The 19,460-nt window shown below is 42.0% G+C and overlaps 1 protein-coding gene across 1 annotated transcript in view; it reads left to right on the top strand.

The window, feature by feature from the left end:
- The first annotated feature begins 5,220 nt into the window (after positions 1-5,220).
- LOC133451901 (properdin-like) overlaps positions 5,221-19,460 on the top strand; it is a 14,956-nt gene continuing 716 nt past the window's right edge. The window contains exons 1-10 of the mRNA XM_061731055.1: positions 5,221-5,350; positions 7,363-7,501; positions 9,775-9,944; positions 10,019-10,186; positions 11,054-11,257; positions 11,341-11,508; positions 11,668-11,859; positions 13,312-13,485; positions 14,054-14,251; positions 15,385-15,496. Coding sequence (XP_061587039.1) covers positions 5,299-5,350; positions 7,363-7,501; positions 9,775-9,944; positions 10,019-10,186; positions 11,054-11,257; positions 11,341-11,508; positions 11,668-11,859; positions 13,312-13,485; positions 14,054-14,251; positions 15,385-15,496 — 1,577 coding nt within the window. The 5' untranslated portion in view covers positions 5,221-5,298. The remainder of the gene's footprint in view (positions 5,351-7,362; positions 7,502-9,774; positions 9,945-10,018; positions 10,187-11,053; positions 11,258-11,340; positions 11,509-11,667; positions 11,860-13,311; positions 13,486-14,053; positions 14,252-15,384; positions 15,497-19,460) is intronic.

The following is a 19,460-nucleotide window of genomic DNA, read 5'->3' on the forward strand; positions in this document are numbered from 1 at the left end:
TCAGGTGATGTAATGACAACCTCCACCCACACACACATACACACACAGCACAACTCTAAATTGGCTACAACAATTCCCTTTAGTATTTTGATTTTGGCTCTATTATAGGAATAACAATGTCCACAGCATGTCAGTTTGAACAAAGGTCGGCCAATCAGATTTGGAGCACATAATTGTAGTTTGTAAATGGTTGACAGGTAGTTATTTTGGATTTGTTGTAAACTTGTCTTATTTTTTATTTTTTTTACCTTGTCTGCACACATATTAATGGTTGATACCATGCCGGTAAAAACCTAAGGCATATATATGTGCATTATTACTATATTTAGTATATAGACTTATATATATACGCATATATACGCATACACATACATATATATACACAAACAAACCCAGTGAGTTGGTTTTTTTTGGGGGGGGGTGACATTCACTGCCAATCCAGGAAGCAAGAACACACGGAAGCACACCTCAAGCACTGGAAATCTGCAACAAAAAAATCACAAACGAAACACAAAACCGACACGGAGCCGACCAAAATACGAGCAGCGATCGACCCAAATCTCGAGATCCGAACACAGTCTGAGCTAAGCTACCGCTAACTAACCCCAAAAACTACAGAGCAAACATGCAGGTAAACAAGCCAGTGTATATATCTATGTGTGTGTATGCGTGTATGTATATGACTATGTGTGTGTGTGTGTGTGTGTGCGTGTATGTGTGTGTGTGTATGTATGTGTATACGTGCGTGTGTATGTACAGTACATGTCTGTGTGGCTATCTGTGTGTGTATGTGTGTGTATGTATATGTTTGTGTGGATGTGTATGAGTGTGTGTGGGGCTATGTGTGTGTGTGTGTATATGTAAATGACTAAGTGGCTGTATGCGTGTGTGTATGTAAGCGTGTATATGTATGTGTGGCTAAGTGTGTGTGTGTGTGTGTGTGTGTGTGTGTGTGTGTGTGTGTGTGTGTGTGTGTGTGTGTGTGTGTGTGTGTATGCATATGTGTAGCTATGTGCTTGTATGTGTAGATGTATGAATAAAATATGTGTATGTGTGCATGAGTGAGTGTGTGTGTCTATGTGGCTATCTGTATGTATGTGTGTGGGTATGGGAGAGTGTGTGTGTGTGTGTGCGTAAAAATCCTATCAAAGCTCCACCTGAAGTGTATCTATAGTGGGGGCACTCCTGCACTTCTGGCGAACAGAATGGACCGGAAACCGAGCAGATCACATATGGAAAACATAAATAATCCCATCCCTGTTTGAGTCCAGTAGAATCTAGTTTTGGATTAAGCAGGAACAGAATTGTTTCATGAAGGCACTGACCAGGGCCCACTCTCATAGTTGGGCTAAATCACTCTTCAAAGACCTGCGGCCGACATCAGGGAGGGGAAGTTTAGCTCGTATGGTATTTGGTTCTGCAGTTTAAAAATTTAATTTTGGAATCACAGACATATTTTTTATGAAGCTGATTTAAGGGAAAGGTGAATCTCACAAACAGAACAAAAACAAAAAGTCATAGCCTAAACTTTTGCAGTTTGTTGGGAACACTCTTAAGAACATGTTGTATTGTGGGGCATTGAATGCTACAGAAGCGGTACATTTTAAAGTTGAGAGAAGATCAGTTATCAAAAGACAAAAAATCAAAAGGCATCAAAAGAAAATGGACGAATGATTAAAAACAGAGTGACAAGTCCAAGCATCGTGGATGTGGACTGGAAGGTCTGGCCTGCTTCCTCCTCTCGCTAAGCCATCTCGACATGAACGGCTACCTCCCAGCTTTTATTTTGAAATGCCACTTGATAGATGTCCGCGCTTGATCTTTTTGACGTAAATTGACGAATTCAGAGCGTCAATTCTCTGATCACAGTGGCTGCTTTCAGGTGTTGTCGAAATTAACACAGGTTACCATTGCGGGACGAAGGAGAAACGGATGTTGTTTAATTCTGGTCTCTAAGAAACACCTCAGACGGAAGAAGGACAGTCCAACTGTGAGGTGCGGATCAGTGTCTCTGTCCGAGGTGCTGAAGTCAGAACTGCTTCGGAGTTCTCTTTCTTCACTTCTCCTTTTATCAGATTAGTCTTGATTTTTTTTAGTATTGTTATTATTAGTATTAGTATTGTTAATAGCCTACTTATTTTATATATTCTGAGGGAGACATAATAATAATAATAATAATAATAATAATAATAATAATAATAATAATAATAATAATAATAATAATAATAATAAATTTAAAAAAATATATTTAAATTTAATTTAAACAATAGAAAACAGTGTGGCAGGATGAAGCACGACTCCAGAGGTTGGTCAACAAGCCTTTATCCCAGACAACGGAATAACAACTGACCACTGACAACTGTCAGAGAACACGCGTAACTAAGCAACCATAAATCTCCCCATGACCACGCCCACTTCCCTACAATCCTGATGGGTGCGAGGTCCGTAATTGTGTCTGCCACAACAGCAAAGTTTGCAGCAGAACACAAAAGACCACGTAAGTTGTAAGTGTACTTATTTGATTAAAATCTCATTTGTGAAACAAACTTCACCCATAAAGTCAAACATGACATAGACATGTAATGACAACTAAAAATCTTTGAGTGTGGGGCTGGATTCTGAATGGCTGAAGTTAGAATATGGTAGTTTCATATTTCTGTGATGGCAAAAGCAAATTTATCACCAATGTCACGCTGGATAGACTTTACAACAACATATATAGTCAATTTTCCACTTATTTCCTTAATGTCCCAGTTTACATATGTGCATTTTAAGTTCATTAATATTGTGATTGGTCTGATCTGTTTTTAGTTACATCATAACTGAACTAAGACACATTGAAGCGTGTGAAGGTCGAGCCTCGTCTATGACACGAGACACGGCAGTCTCTCCGGTCTCACCAACATTATGACAGATATAGTTTTACTAAAGTCGCAGTTCTTGCTGAAATGGAATAATTACTTTTTTTTTTAGAATTGGCATTGTACAAATACATTTTGAATTTGAATGAAATTATAAAGTGTAACTAGGGAGTCTTGTGATTTTTCACGGCTCTTATGCATATAAACATACATTTCTAGTAAACACGTTCATGACAGAATCATAGGCAACAGTGTATTTACACAGTACATTTCATACAAAAAGTCAACCCAGAGTCTGACAGAGGCAGTGAGATGAACAGAATTGGAATAAATTATTTAATAAAAACAGCTGTACAGATTTCAGATAGAAAGTATCCAAAAAGAACATAACAAATGTTTAAAGGCTCTTGAGATTTTGGGCTTTTCAATGCTGTAGTTATATTATATATAATATATAATATATATATATATATATATATATATATATATATATATATATATATATATATATATATATATATATATATATATATATATATATATATATATATATAAAAAAATCAATAAATAAATAGATTCATTTTCTCCACAGCCAACAATGAAAGGACAAAATCAACCTGGATTATTAAGAGTCACACGAGGAGACCAGCTCATATTTGGCTGTAACCAAACAAAGTCTCAGCTCCCTGAAAGTAAAATAAATGAAAACAAGGGTTCTAGGTTTCATTGTTTTTGTTTGTTTGTTTTTAATGAAAACAAACAAGCAAAGCCAGGCCTTAGGTCCACCTACACCTGAGGTCCATGAGGAGTGGATACCAGCAGAGGGCAACACAATAACTTGAACATCTGATTATAGACTTTATGCTGGTGGTCTCAGTAACAACTTTAAGAACTTAAAATACCTTAAAAAGATTCATGGATGAAATAGAAAGTTAAACATTGTGAGATAATACTAACTTCCCCTTTTCACTTCTGTTTTCATCTGTAAAATAAAAGCAGATCTCAGCAGAATCAAAGCTGTAACAGCTTCCACAGAATCAACCAGCTTTATTTTCTGGAATTTTATTTTTGTGTTTGCTTACTCAGATGAAATCAGATCTGGAAAAAATACAACAACACTTTCTGTCCAAAACCAAGAACCAGTCAATTTGTCTAGTAAGTGTAATAGTAAGTACAGCCCCCCTACAAAAGAGAAGAAATCCTCAGAGTTGATATGTCCTTACAAGGAAGAAATCCATCACAGCAAAAGTGTCCTTACAGAGCAAGAATGTCCTTTTAGAACAGAAAATATCCTCACAACATGTCATCAGTTGCCATTTTAGGAGACACTGGGCGCGTCCTACTAAACCTAACAAGAAGAGAATCACCAAAGGGACACTTTACCGTCCTCAGTGAATGAGTGACTCGGAGTGAATGGGGCTAAACAGCTAAAATAAGTATTTACACCTGGATATTATTAATATTATTATTATTATTATAATATATAATAATAATAATAATAATAATAATAATAATAATAATAATAATAATAATAATAATAATAATAATAATAATAATAATAATAATAATAAATAAACCAACTCAATTTGCACTGACCCTCTCGCAAGTGTTGCCTTGGCAACCAGAAGTACGGATTGTGAAAAAACGTCCTCTTCTAGACCTTTTCCTAGTAATATGTCCATGTTTATTATTTTAGCGACTGTTGCTTTGTGTGAAACGACACAGATTACTTTTGTAATGCTGTTTTTGACCTGGTCTTTGTACGTTTTGACCGTATAGAAACGTAATTCTCGTGTGAAATAAGACCTGGAAACAGGCATTGTGGCATAGAATTGTCAAATTGGTTTAATTCACCGTACAAATTGTTACAGATTACTTTTGTAATTCTGTATTTGAGCCGGTCTTTGTACGTTTTGACCGTATAATTCTTGCCATTTTAAGAATGAGATGTGTACCTGCTGTACTCTACTGCCCTTACTTTTTAACAACTTGTGCTTTTTATTATTTTCTTCTTATCATTTTATTTGTTATATAATGTTTAATTGTGTCTTGCCGCTTTTAATGTTGATGTAAAGCACTTGGAATTACTTGTGTTGAATTGTGCTATACAAATAAACTTGAAACTGATTTAAGATTCTTGAATTTCCTTTTCCAAAATAATAAGTATTTACTCAAAAATAACACAGCGATGTGTTTAGTGTCCAACCTCACAGATGAATGATTAACCAGCACAAATCTGCAGCGGGGTCACAGTCTGCAGCCGGTATAGTTTGCCCACAAACATGAGTCATGCACCCAGATCAGTGGGCGGTGGGAGGTCGGGGGGGGTCGGAGGTCACCGGGGGGTCGGAGGCAGGACCGCGGCAGGAAGCAGCTTTTAGGAGGAGTGAGCGAAGCCTCAGTCTGTGGCTGCGGTCCTGAGCACGGCGGCTCGGCGATGGAGGCTCTGCTGGCTCTGCTTCTCCTGCTGGCTTCTGTTCAGCGTTCAGGTTGGTCCTGCTATCTAACTTTGGTTTGAAACCTTCAAACACGCAGAAGGAGAGAGAGAAGGACTTTAAACGATCTGGTTCATCTAAGTGAAAACATGCTCAACATGATCTGGATTCAAAAGAAAGCTGAAAAAATGTTTATAGATTTTTAATATATTTGTTTTTCATTCACCATTATTCAAATATTCTAAGCTATTTAATTGTATTCTGAAGTATCGTATAACTAGTTATCAGTTATACTGTATAGGCCTATGTATTGTGCTGATATGGTTTTGTGAATTATTGTTTTTTTTTTTTTTCTTGTTTTTACGAGGGGGGAGTCGCTTATAAGCCTTTCGGGTTTTTTTTACCTCTCCTGCACATCTTTTCTTACCTTTTTTTCCTCGGTGTAATGTTCCTTTTTACAAGTGCAAACAATAAAACAAATAAACAAAACAAGCCACCCATGCTGAACCGCTCCACATAGCTGTATAACTTTAATACTGATATTCGTCCTGTTGAGTCTGCAGGAAGAGCGTGTCACTGATTTAGCAACTTCAGACACAAACCGCGTAGAAGGAGAATATCAAAAACTAAATGCATCCCATGATTCATAGCTTGTGCAACCTTTTTCTTTCTTCTTTTACCGTGAAGTAAGCGCTTTCTGCGTGACGTTATCGGCCTTTTATCAGCCTTTTGCAGCACCTTGTTTCTCTTTTTCAGCCGTTCTCTTGTTGATTTGTTGCCTCGTCGTGTCGCGTTAGTCAGTTTCAGTAAAGCTTTAGCTGTGACTTACAGTCCTCTGTGGCTGCAAGTCCGGCCCAGATCATCCCGCCTCCACCTCCGTGCTCGACAGTTGGTGTTTGTGCTGTTAGACCGTTTGCTTTTCCCCAAATGAGATGCTGCGTATTATGTTGAAAGAAAAATCTGAAAAATCAGATTTGCGGATGTCTTGTGGTTTGTTCGGATCCTCGAAGAAGACACATCGGTCTGGAACTCCAAACAAACCAGATTTAGTACCAGAAACAGAAACTCAAAGACGTCATTCAGAGGAAGGATCATTTAATAGTTAACATCCATCATTATGAGCAATTCTTTTGAGTGTGTCGAGTTAATTATAGATAACAAAAACAAAAAATAGTCCTGTTAATTGAAGAAAAACAAAAACCTTAATTTCTATCCATCAAAAACTAAAATTAACTATGTAAAACTAACAAAAATGAAATAGAAATGCAGGTAAAATTCACAGTTTTTATGTTTGGCACTTCATTCCTCTTATTATCAATTATTTTAGTTTTTCTAATTCTAATCATTTAAAGGAGATAATGAAGGACTTTTGCTCTGCGTGCCATTTTTGAATTTTTCCTCCGAGATTTTTTGTCAGAATCTGTTAGTCGACACCACAAATACTAGGGGGGAACCAGAACTACAACCCAGCTAAACTAAAACTACTGATGCACTTGTTCAACAAACTAAAGCGAAATTGGCCCGGGGCCCATTTGAGGGGGCGTGAGGAGACGCTACCTGCGTTACCTTCCACTAATTTTGCATTTCCTCGCAGTAATGAAAAGAGATATCTACTTGTGAGACACCGTTTCTCTTCTGCAGTTACGCCAGAAATCTGCTAAATCAGAGTTGGAAGAAGCAGCAGAGTCTGCATGCAGTGACCTGCTCGTATTTGTGTTTCCATCTGGGTCCTTCTTTCAAAAGTTGCGTCATTTTTCACTGAAATGTGAAACACAAACTTTCATCTGTGGCGAAATCCCGGAATCTCTTCTGCTTAACAGGGGCACGGCCGCGTGTTTTCGTCTTCCCCAGAATCCTCGTCAGCAAAGTTACTTTTGAAACAGTCCTCTGACTGGATCCTGCACAGGACAGAGGAGAGGAGGCCTAGAACCAGCTTCAAACTGAGGAACTGGAAGTGAAACGTCATCAATCATTAATGGAGCCATACTGACCTATTTTTTTTTTTTTTTTAGTTTAGTTTATTGGTCCTTTCAATTTCCCCAACATGTGCATGTGTGTGTGTGCAGCGAGCGTGCAGTGCTTCGCATACTTCGACCTGGACTCGGGGGAATGCGATGCAGAGCTGGGGGAGGTGGACCAGGACGACTGCTGCCAGAACCCGCAGTACGGGTACCAGGAGGCGGACGGGTCGTGCCAGTCCTGCGGGTACGTTCAGCCAGCATCACACGCTCATGACCGCAAGAGAAAGCGCTTTTCTGCACGGATTCAGCAACATATGTGTGTTCTGACAGACAACCAAACCAGGCCTAAGACAGTAAAACCCTGATAATGATCATCTCTGAACAGTGAAGTGTTGCTAGGCTGCATGAGGCTTTAAAGTGGAACTTTAAACTTTGGTGTTCATCAGTCCATCATCACTGGAGACTAGTGATGTGCACAAGGCCCAAGTCTCCATGGGGCCCTAAGCAAAATTTGATTTTGGGGCCCTCTATTACTGCCAATAATACTGATATTGATCATTCACACACACACTATAAACTTATTTCATGTTCTTCCCCGTCATTACAAATACACTTGTAAAACTAGGTGTAAGAACTTTTTGTTGTAGTTACATTGTAATCCACAGTGATTAAGACCATGGAAGCAGACAACAGATTAACAAATTTAAAGAAAAATCTTTCTTAATATTTTGCAAAATCAGCAACTGCCCCTACAGGCCACACAGAGGAGCAATAGATAAAACGCCAAAGAGCTGCACAGTTGCAGCAGTGTTGTTTCCATCATCCTATTGTCAGCCTGGCCTGTTTTTACCCATCTATGGTTTTTAATCTGAAATGGTAGCAAATTCAGCTACAAGCGTGGCCTGGGGTTGATTTATACTTAATATTTAAAGTGATATAGTACTGAGTGTCAACTACAGTGTAGGCCTACTAAAAGAAACTAAATAATCAAATAGATCATTTATGAACCATTTACTTTAAACAAGTTATCTACTTTATTTTCGGTCATAGCAATATGCAACAACAATTTGAAGTGGAACAACAACAATTAAGTGCAAGAACAAAGTACTACAAAAACTAGAACTATGATTAAAATCACTCAACTTAGATAAACAGTACCTCGTCAATATGTTCTCCATATCAGAATAAATTCAAATGTACAAAAACAGACATTATTAGATAGAATAAACAAATAAAATCAAACAAATACTTAAATAATGATGTAAATGAACAGAGGTACCAGAAACAAGGTAACGAAAATTGTTTAAAAATCAAATATTAAGTTAAATAATTAGTTCTGAAAACTATGTAAAAATGTGCAAAATCTCTTCATCTTTCATCCTCTTCCTTTTCTCTGCTCCTGACGGATAAGTCCATTTTTGCGACATGGTGGGCCTTCAACCTACTCCTCAGATGTGAAGTGCCGTGCGCAACAATGCAGGGTTGAATGAACACATGAACAGTGGAGCTCTGGAGCTGAGAGGCAGTAGTCTGGTTATACATAATATTGTTTATTTAATAATATTAATGATTGTGTTTTTGTACAATAACAAAGTTTTGATAATGTATGAATCATCACCCACACGTAAAAAAATAATTTTATTTTTTATTTTATTTTGTTTAACTCTTGGGTGCCCCCTAGTGGTCACAGGGCTCTAAGCAGCTGCTTAGTTCGCTTATGCCTTGGGCCGGCTCTGGATGTGCAGGTTGTTACTGAAATGTCGATACTTCCATTACCAGATCTGCATGTTCTCAAATCGATTCTCAAATGAAAATATCAATACTTCTGATACTTCAGTCATTTGTGGTAATGTTTATCATTAACAGGAATATGGTGGAAAGTAACTAAACTATTTAGATTTTGCCTAAATGACACTCTGCTGGTAGGAACAACTTTTTAACATTTTAATTTTTATGGTAGTTCTTATTTTTGTTGATTATTCTCTTATTTATTTGAATTGTTTTATTATTTTACTTTTTAGTGATGGAAACACTTTTTCAAACTCTGGTTTTTCTGTTGTTGTAACAGCTCTGCTGTATCGTGAATGAGGCCGCTACCTCAGTATACTTCTGACTTTAAAATAAATAGCTGAATAAGTGACTCTGATGGCTTTTATCCTTAAATTATCTAAAATACACCATTTTTTTTTAGATTTACCGGGCAAATTAGGTGTATTTGCATAATGTACCGGTATCGAATCAGTATTGCCGATACCAGCCTGAATTTGACTCGATATCGGATCGGAAAGGAAATCGGTGGGATCGAACATCACTAGTGGAGAATCCGAGTGCTTTGGCAGGGTGCAAGGATGAATGGATGATGCAAAAAGGCCACAGCTAACTTAGATCAAGACATAAGCCCGGTGGTGAGGCATGGTGGGGGGAGGGTCATGATCAGGGCCTCGCTTTGCCACTCGCTCTTCAAAATAAACATTCAGAATAACAGACTGGGTTTTAAAGGCGTGTTTGTATGTGCAGCCCCCCCGCGTGGTCTCCCTGGTCGACCTGGTCACCCTGCAACGTCCTCTGCGGCGAGGGAGTGAGGCAGAGACACCGGGGGCACTACGGCTTCGGCCGGTCAGAGAAGGAGGACAGCAACCTGAAGGACAGGCTGCAGACGGAGCCCTGCAACGGCATCTGCTGCGACGGTAGACGCCCCAACACCGAAACACCGAGCCGTGTCGGCGGCGCCTCAGACGTGGCTGATTATCCGTGTGTGCAGATAAAGGCTGGAGCCCGTGGCAGGCGTGGTCCCCCTGCTCCGTCACCTGTGGAGGCGTCGGCGTCAAGAAGAGACAGCGGCTCTGCTCCAGCCCCCCCGAGTGCAGCATGGCTTGCAGCGGCCCCAAGGAGGAAACGGAGAGGTGTGAACATCCCAGCGCTTGTCCAGGTAACGCACAGGACACGGTTCGGCCAGCGGAAGGCGCTGCCGTTGAGCCTCATGCAAAACTAACATTCGCTGCAGTTCCTGGACTGGCCACCAGAGGGTGGCTGCGAAAGCGAGTCAGTCTCCACTGAATCCCGCGTTAGAACGTCAGACTTTAGAGCAGAAATAAACATATTTACAGTCTGGTTCAAAAATCCTTTGATTTCACATTCATGTCATGTCATATATATATATATATATATATATATATATATATATATATATATATATATATATACACACACACACACACATATATATATATATATATATATATATATATATATATATATATATATATATAGTACATGTATGTAGCACTAACACTTATTATTATATTCTGTATGAACTAACTTTTATCTTGCAGAAAGGTAACTTCCTTTTTCTATATGAATAATATGGCTTAAAACATTTATACATTTTTTTCCTCCCACTACAAAATACTAACCCAGCTAACCCAGGCCCTCGACTTGGACCAGTTTTAACGTTGTCCCCTGATGTGATTGAGTTTGACAGTCCTGCATGAAAAAGAGAGCAGGACTCCCCCTAGTGGAGCCCGGAGGGAGCAACAGACACAAAGTCCAGTCGTGATCAGTCTTATTTTGTGCAGCCAGCTGCTCATGTAAATAAAAATGGGAACCGTGATTTTCATTGTGGCACAACCAGAAAATAAGTTGAGAAAAGATGTGGTGGCAGCTGATTTCAGGTCAAGCTGATGAGGTCGCAGGACGTGGTGGCCTTCCTCATGTTCTAAAGCCCCATAACAGACACTATCCAACCCATCTCTGTCCCCCCGTCTCTGTCCCCCCGTCTCTGTCCCCCCCCTCTCAGTCCACGGTGGCTGGGCCGCCTGGTCCGACTGGTCTCAGTGCTCTGGGACCTGCATCGCTGACCAACTTTTTGACGTCCCCTTGAGAACGCGGCAGCGCTCTTGCTCTAGCCCCGCCCCCTCCACGGACACTGCCCCGCCTGGCAACAGTTGCCCCGGAGACGCGGTCGAGACGCAGGCATGCAGCGAGCTTCCAGACTGTCCAGGTGAGACGACCCCTGCCCGCCCACCTCACCGCACACCGTCGACCGGTTCTCCTTCAGCCTGACAGGGTGTTTCTTTCCTGCAGTGGACGGAAACTGGGGGCCGTGGGCCCCCCCGGGGCCGTGCTCCGTCCCTTGTGGGGAGGGACTGCAGCTGTCCGTCAGGAGGTGTGACAGTCCTGCGCCACAGCACGGCGGCAAATACTGCGAAGGGCAAAGCAGTCGTAGCGTCGTATGTCAGAGCCCGTGTCCTGGTAACCAACACACACACACACACACACACACACACACACACACACACACACACACACACACACACACACACACACACACACACACACACACACACACACACACACACACACACACACACACACAACCGGGGTGTAAAACTCTGTCCACACCTGTCACAGTCCACGGGTTCTGGTCCGGCTGGTCGCCCTGGAGCGAGTGTTCAGCCACCTGCATCCCAGAAGGCAAAGCTGCTTTTAGGACCCGCCAGCGCTTGTGCAATAACCCCGCCCCCTCATCGGCCCCGCCCGGCAGACCCTGCCAAGGTGACGACAAGGAACGGGAGAACTGCCAAGATCTGCCCCACTGCCCAGGTACACCTGTCTTTCCACATAAGTCCTCCATCTCTCCCCTATCACGGCTTTCCTGTCCTTTTAAGAGCCGCTTGAGAGTTATTTGTTAGGTCCTGTATATTTGCATGACATGCTGCTGCTGACAGAGAAGCACGCTGAGTCCAAGAGAAGTTTTATGGTGTTTAATAACAAAACTCAGCCACAACGGCCTTCCGATTACATTTGCTTATTGGGTTTTAAATGTGTACACTGCCTGCAAACGTGTAATCGGAGTAATCAAACAGTACAAAGCGGGCAACAAAGATCACAGCTACCTAACTCGCCTCTCTCCACCACAGTGCAGGTGATTGGATACCTATATAACCTATGGTGATCACCCATGTGACCCAACCTTCCCACGTTACCGTGGCAACCAGATCAAACCAATAGAAACCTCAATGATCAATGTATGACACTCCCCCAAAGACAACACGCAGTTCCCAGGTGGCCACGCTGAGACACAAATGACTCTCAGGTGTTCAACTGTCAGGGGGAGAAAGAATTCCAGGTGTCTTCGGTGAAGTGATGACTACTTCCAGGTGTCCATATAAACCCCTTTTCCACCAAACCGGTTTCCAGGGCTGGTTCTGGTTCACAACTCGTTCAACTTGAGAACCAGCTGAGAACCGGTTTGCTTTTCCACAGCTTGGGTGCTAAGGGGAGCCACGTCATTACGTCGCTGCAAACATCAGTTACATCGCTGCGTTTGCGTGAAAGTTGAAGCAACAACAAGGTATTTCCTCTAATAGGACTTGGTCCACGTAGCACCTCCGCGGACACATCTCTAAAAGACACGTTGTCTCCTCCTCAGACCCATGGTGCTTTGCTGCATCCAGATTCATTCTTATCTGAAAATGTCTCCGTCTCCCAGTTTTGCTATTGCCGTTGGTCTTAACAACTCCGCACCCCTCTGCTTACGTAAGCGGTTCTTTCCTCTAGCCCAGCTAAGAGTTGGTGCTACCTTGGAACCGGTTCTTCTGGCCCGGAGCCAGTTCTTTGTCAGTGGAAACAGAAAGCCTGATTCCAGACTCACTGGCCCAGAACCAGAACCAGCCTGGAACCGCTTTGGTGGAAAAGGGGTATGAGGTCTCCAAATAGGAACATTGACAACTTCCAGGAGTCCAGGTGAAGGCAGTAGCCTTGTGCAGGTGTTCACATAACGACAATAACAACTCTTAGGTGTCTATAAACATACAGTAGACAATGTCCACGTAGAGCCAGTAGGGTCCAGGTAAGAGAGTCCACATGAAGCATTAACCCCCGCCAGGCGATCACATCGAGACCATCGATGTTTATAGCTCTTTAGTACTCTTCAAGACCACAAAGACCTAGGTGTCCACATAGAGGCTCTTAAGACCTTTTGGTACCAACACAGAGACGTTTACAGCTCATGTTTCAATAAGGTCTGTGTCTCTCTCCTCCTCTGGGAACCAGTGGACGGTAGCTGGGGTTCCTGGTCCCAGTTCAGCCCGTGTCCTGTTAAGTGCGGCGTGGGCCTCCGGGAGTCCGTCAGGACGTGTAACAGCCCGACTCCCAAACATGGAGGCCTTCCGTGTCCTGGAGAGGGACGCAAGACGGCCATCTGCCTCACCAACGTCCACTGTCCAGGTACGAGAAGCACCTGACTTTCATGGAGGGTAAATGTTCTTGATCTCGCTGGTCTGGCATCAGTTACCCAGCGTTGAGTTGTGAAATAAATTAAAAATACATTTTAAAGCATTTTTAATTGTTAGGAAATCTTAACTATATTAACTAAGAGTAAAATGTTTTTTTGTTTTTTTTTCACATATGTAAAATGTCATGTTCTGTACGGAAGAGTATTAGGGCCAGGCAGGAGAAAAATAAAAATAATATTTTAGAGGAGGAAGATTTTTTTTCATTATGCACATGCAAAAAAGTCGAAATGACGAGATTAATGTTGAAGTACAATTTTGAGAAAAAAGTCGAAATGTTGAGAACAATGTTGAGAATAATGTTGAAGTACAATTTCGAGAAAAAAGTAGAAATGTTGAGAAAAAAGGCAAAATTTCGACTTTATTCTTGAAATTGTATTTCAAAATTAATCTCGACATTTCGACTTTTTTCTCGAAGTGCACAATAAAATAAAATCTTCCCTTCTCAAATATTTTTTCTCATGCATGGCCCTAATACTCTTCCGTATGTTCTGCCTTTGCAGTGCATGGTGTCTGGTCCGAATGGTCCAGGTGGAGTGATTGCAAATACCCGTGGGGTAAAAAGGACATCCGCTGCCAGGAAATAGGCGGCAGCCAGAAACGGACCCGGACGTGTCTCTATCGAGCTCACAACGGCACCTTCTGTGCTGCAAACAGCCTGACAGACAGCCAGGTCTGCTACGATGTCAACAAATGCCTCAGTAAGAGACAACAAGACACATCCATCCGTACCAACCCGGACCTGAGACGTCCTGAGAGAGAAGCAGACAAGTTTAAGACGAAGGATTAAGAAAGATGTCGAAGAAATGCTTCAAATGAAGCAATTTGATAAGAAAAACAGGGTCATATCTGACGGAAGAAACCCGTCGGCTTGCGGCTTAAAAAATGCAAAAACATAAATTCTGAGCAAAGCGTTTCATTTCTCAAAGGGATTTTTTTTAGATTAACTCTGGAAAAATTCTGAGGTTAAAGTCAGAATTCTGCCTTTTTTTACAAATGAAAAAAAAAAATCCTCCCAAAAATGTTATTTTTGTATTAGGTTTATAAAAAAAGTCAGAATTTAAACTTTTTTCTCAGAGTTGTATTTTATTTTTTTCTTATGTGGCCCTGATTCTTGTCTTTAATTTGTAGACAGTCTGAACTTGATAATTTTGTTTCCATCTCTACATTTCATTACTTCCATTAATTCGGCAACAGGTTTGTTTTTAAACCCCAGATTCAAGGATTCTTTATCATCATACCAGCACACATTTCAAAATTAGATGAAATTAATACTTGAGGTCCTTAGTTTTCATAAATAAACAAATATAAGGGAAATTTTTTTTTTTAAATATGAAAAATGAATGCAATGATCAATCGACCTGCATCCGCACATGAATAGCATCAATACAAAAAGAGAATATCGATCAAACATCATTACATGTACATGTGCTCATCGATATGTGCTCTCAGTCGATTTTTATTAGAGGAACATTGTTCTTCTTTTAACTGTCTAACTGCACCCAATAGTTTAGTTACTTCCTTCAATTTCATATAAATGGAAGTGTGATGTGATTCCAATCGAATCCAGTCAGCTAATCAATAGCAAATGTATTATGATTTTTATTTGCATTTTCAGCTTGGTTTATTTTGTTTTTTTCAATGTTAATGTGTCATAGAAACTGTACTCAAACTGTACTTAAAAACTAGATGTTATAGACGTGATTTTGCAGACTGCTAGAGTTTACTGGAACAGGGAAATCTTGCTCCCCAGGCTGCGTTAATTTGACTCAGATGATGCTTTAAATCCTCTGTAAGAGCTTCGCCTAGCGATCATCCTCTTCCTCTGTTGCAGTAAAGGGCAACTGGGAGGCCTGGGGGGCGTGGAGCTTCTGTGACCCCCCCTGCGGGGCCAACTCCAGCCGTGTCAGGAACTTCATCTGTGAACCCGACTACAGCAAATACAGGTCAGTTAACCGTTTACACACCGGACCAGCGACAGATACCCCTTTTCCACCAAACCGGTTCCAGTGTTGGTGCTGGTTCACAACTCGTTCAACTTGGAACCAGCTGAGAACCGGTTTGCTTTTCCATGGTTTTGGGTGTTAAGGGGAGCCACGTCATTACGTCACTGCAAACGTCAGTTACGTTTCTGCGTTGGCGCGAAATTTGAAGCAACAACCATTAGGGGTGTAACGGTACACAAAAATCTCGGTTCGGTACGTACCTCGGTTTGGAGGTCACGATTCGGTTCATTTTCGGTACAGTAAGAAAACAAAATGCTAAATATAAACGTGCTAGTTGTTTATTACACACACACAAAATAACATTGGCTCAGACTTAAAAAAAAATATCTCCCTGATGTGCAAAATTGAACAGTTAAAGTTGTTGCTCAGATTAAATAACATTTATAAGGCTCAGACTTATAAACAACAAAATCTTAAATCTTAAAAACAAATCTTTTCTACATCAAATTGACATGCAAAATTGAACAAATGCACCACTGAACAGTTTAAAGTTGAACTGGAGGGAACAGTGGGAACAGCCTACACATATAGCGTACACATCTTAATTTTCCTATTTCACCATAGTCACACTTTGGGACGCCTTCTTTATATTTTAGCGTTATTTCCGCGTAGATAACAGTGAGTTTGATGCTTCTTAACAAGTTTGGTCCGCAGATCAACATCAACCCAGCGAGCCTTTGCTCCCGGTGGCTGATTTATGGTTCCGCGTCACACCAACGCAGACCCTACGGCGTAGGGTACGCGGCGACGCGCAACGCACCGCGACCCTACGCCGTCGGCTACGCCGTCGGCTACGCCGTCGATTTAACGCTGAACCATAATTCAGGCGAAGCTGCAGTCTGTCTGCGCTGATCACTGACACACCGGGTCGGAGCGGATTTGGTCATGATGTTTAACCTGTGTTTTGTGATTAATAAGCACGGGTTATTGCCAATACTAGCTGCATTAGCCATGACGTCGGCTACAACTGTTGCTTGTTGTTTTTCGGTGTGAGCGCAGCTGCAGCAGCGCTCTGCTCCACAACGTGCGGTCCTCTACTTAATATGTCCGTGTGGAACCTCGTTCGGTACGCCTCCGTTCCAACCGAACACGCTATACCGAACGGTTCAATACAAATACATGTACCGTTACACCCCTAACAACCATGTATTTGCTCTAAAACAGACTTGGTCCTCGTAGCACCTCCGTGGACACATCTCTAATAGACAGGTTGTCTCCTCCTCAGACCCATGATGCTTTGCTGCATCCAGATTCATTCTTACTTGAAAATGTCTCCGTCTCCCAGTCTTGCTGTTGCCGTTGGTCTTAATAACTCCACCCCCTCCGCTTATGTAAGCGGTTCTTTCCTCTAGCCCAGCAAAGAGTTGGTTCTACCTTGGAACCGGTCTTTCTTTTTTAAAATATTTTTATCCCCGATTTTTTTTCCCCATTTTTCATCACCCAGTGCTCCTACCTAAGTGACAGTCCTGGGCATTGCTCCCGGGAGAGCCCTGCCCTGAGCTCAAGGCCCAATCCCAATTCAACTTCATACGCCCTTCTTTTCTCCACTCGCCCTTCTTTTCTTCCCTAACCCCTAAAAAAGAAGGGGGAGATTTTAGGGCACTTGAGATCTAGGGCACTTGGCCCAGATGCCTGTCCCATTTCTCCTACTCCCCCTTGTTTTCATCCCTAACCTGATCAGGAAGCTGAGAGCCAAAAGCTGTTTTAATTTCAGCTGTAGCGCTGTTAATATGGCACTTTATTAAGTTTTAATATTTTTTCAGGTATAATGGTAACCTTAGGATCCGCAACCGGGGCTCAGGTTATCCAAATAACGCCTGTTAAGAAATTTGACCCGATGTTTTCGGAGATGAGAAGAGCCGCCGCCCCCGGGGAGCAACCTCAGCTCACAGCCCGAGAAGAGACGTATCCGCCGGGTCAAGCTGCTCCGTCGTCCCGGGAGAGAAACTCTCTCCCGGGACGCAGCTCTGTTGAGAATTACGCTGGCTGAAATAAATCATTTAGGAAGATGTTGGTTTAATAGATAACAGTTGTAGCTACGCCTGTTAAGAAATTTGCTCCGAAATTTAGAGATTTCTGTCTGCCGGCTCCGGAGCTTGGGTCCGCGTTAAATCGACGCAGAGCCTTTCGGCGTAGGGTACGGCGTACGGCGCGCGTCGCCGCATACATCGACGCAGACCTTACGGCGTAGGTTACGTAACCTACGCCGTAGGCTCTGCGTTGGTGTAACGGGGAAACATAAATCCCTTTATTCTGGCGTGATCTTCGGCAACTTTACTTCTTTACTTCTGAAAGTGTGTAAATTACCCAGATAACAGCTGGATTACTTTGTGGTTTATGAAAACTATTATATCAGAAACATCCAAAACAAATCTGACGAGTCACAGGATTATTTCTCTCTATTTCTCTGAGACGAGTCTGCCTGTTTGCCTTCGGTCGGCGAGTCAAATCGACCCAGAGCCTACGGCAAAAGCATTCTGGGAAATTTTCATACCCCCTCGCTCGCCAAGTCAGCATCTGAAAACCCTCGATCCGTAGGGGCTATTCTCAGTCCCTAGCCCTCGTTATGCCCCCTCCCCCTAGGTGAAAAGAGGAATTGGGACACCACTACCTTCACGGGAACGCGCAAAAGTTAGGGTTAGTGAAGAAAACGAGGGCGAGGGGTTCAATTGGGACGCAGCCTAAGTCTCCTCCTTAACCTGAGGAGTGAGCAGGCCGCATCTTTTCACCAGACAGGGTGGGGTTTCTCCGGCCGGACGTAGCGCGTGGAAGGATCACGTTATTCCGGCCAGATCCATCTGTCGCCCCGGTTGGCCAGAGGGGCATATATAGCCCAGGACTGTGTGCATGTTTTTGTGAGGGTAGCTCACATTAGCTACCCAAGGGAACACGGGGACACACAGAAAGGCGCCACCGTGCCACCGTGCCTCTCCACCGGTCTTTCTGGCCGGGAGCCAGTTCTTTGTAAGTGGAAACAGAAAGCCCGGTTCCGAATTCAGCACGGGCCCAGAACTAGAACCAACCCTGGAACCGGTTTGGTGGAAAAGGGTTAACAGAGGCTGTCGTTTAATTCAAACTCAATTTAAGAATTTCAAACCAAAAAGTGGACTGACTTGAATCCAAAAGAGGGGTTAATTTTTTTTTACCATGGAAGAATTTATATGACGCAGTACTTATTTTTCTAATATGAGGCTTGTCCTTTTGATTGACAGTCGGCTCAGCCAATGGCCAACCACCATCACTTCCTCATTAGTCATTGTCATAATACAAAGCTAATGAGGTAATTGATTGTTTATACTAAGCCAATGGCTGCGTCCGAAATCGCATACTTCCACCCTAATGAGTATGCAAAATGAGTATGCAAGATTTTTTAGTGCGTCCGAAACATTAGAACGTACTCAATAGTATGTGCTATCCATACTCATTCTGGAGAATTTTTTAGTGTGGATTGATGGACACTAGCTGAGCAGAAACTTCCCACAATGCAATGCAGCGGTGTTTGGTTGCTAAGTGATACGTATATGTTATAAGTATAATATTAAGTATAATAATATTATTATATAATAATATTCGTATATATTAATATTATATAATGTCATCTTGTTTCGGCCAGAATAAACGTGAAAGAGCGGAGCGGTGCTGCTACTGCTGCTGTGACACGTCACTTCCTCCCAACGGCAGGAAGTGATGTGTGCGCTCTTAATAGTACATCCGAATTAATGTATACTACTGATATTTACTCAAAAATGTGCCGAACTTAAGAATACTTTTTAGTATATACTTTTTAGTATGGCATTTCGGAGGCACCGATAGTTTTTTCTTTTCTTTTCTGTATTTTAAAATCTATGAAAAAGCGTTTAAACGTACCGTAAACCGGTCACTTAACCGGTACTTTATTTGTTTT

Source organism: Cololabis saira, chromosome 10 (genome assembly GCF_033807715.1).
Source record: "Cololabis saira isolate AMF1-May2022 chromosome 10, fColSai1.1, whole genome shotgun sequence".
Taxonomy (NCBI): Eukaryota; Metazoa; Chordata; class Actinopteri; order Beloniformes; family Belonidae; genus Cololabis; species Cololabis saira.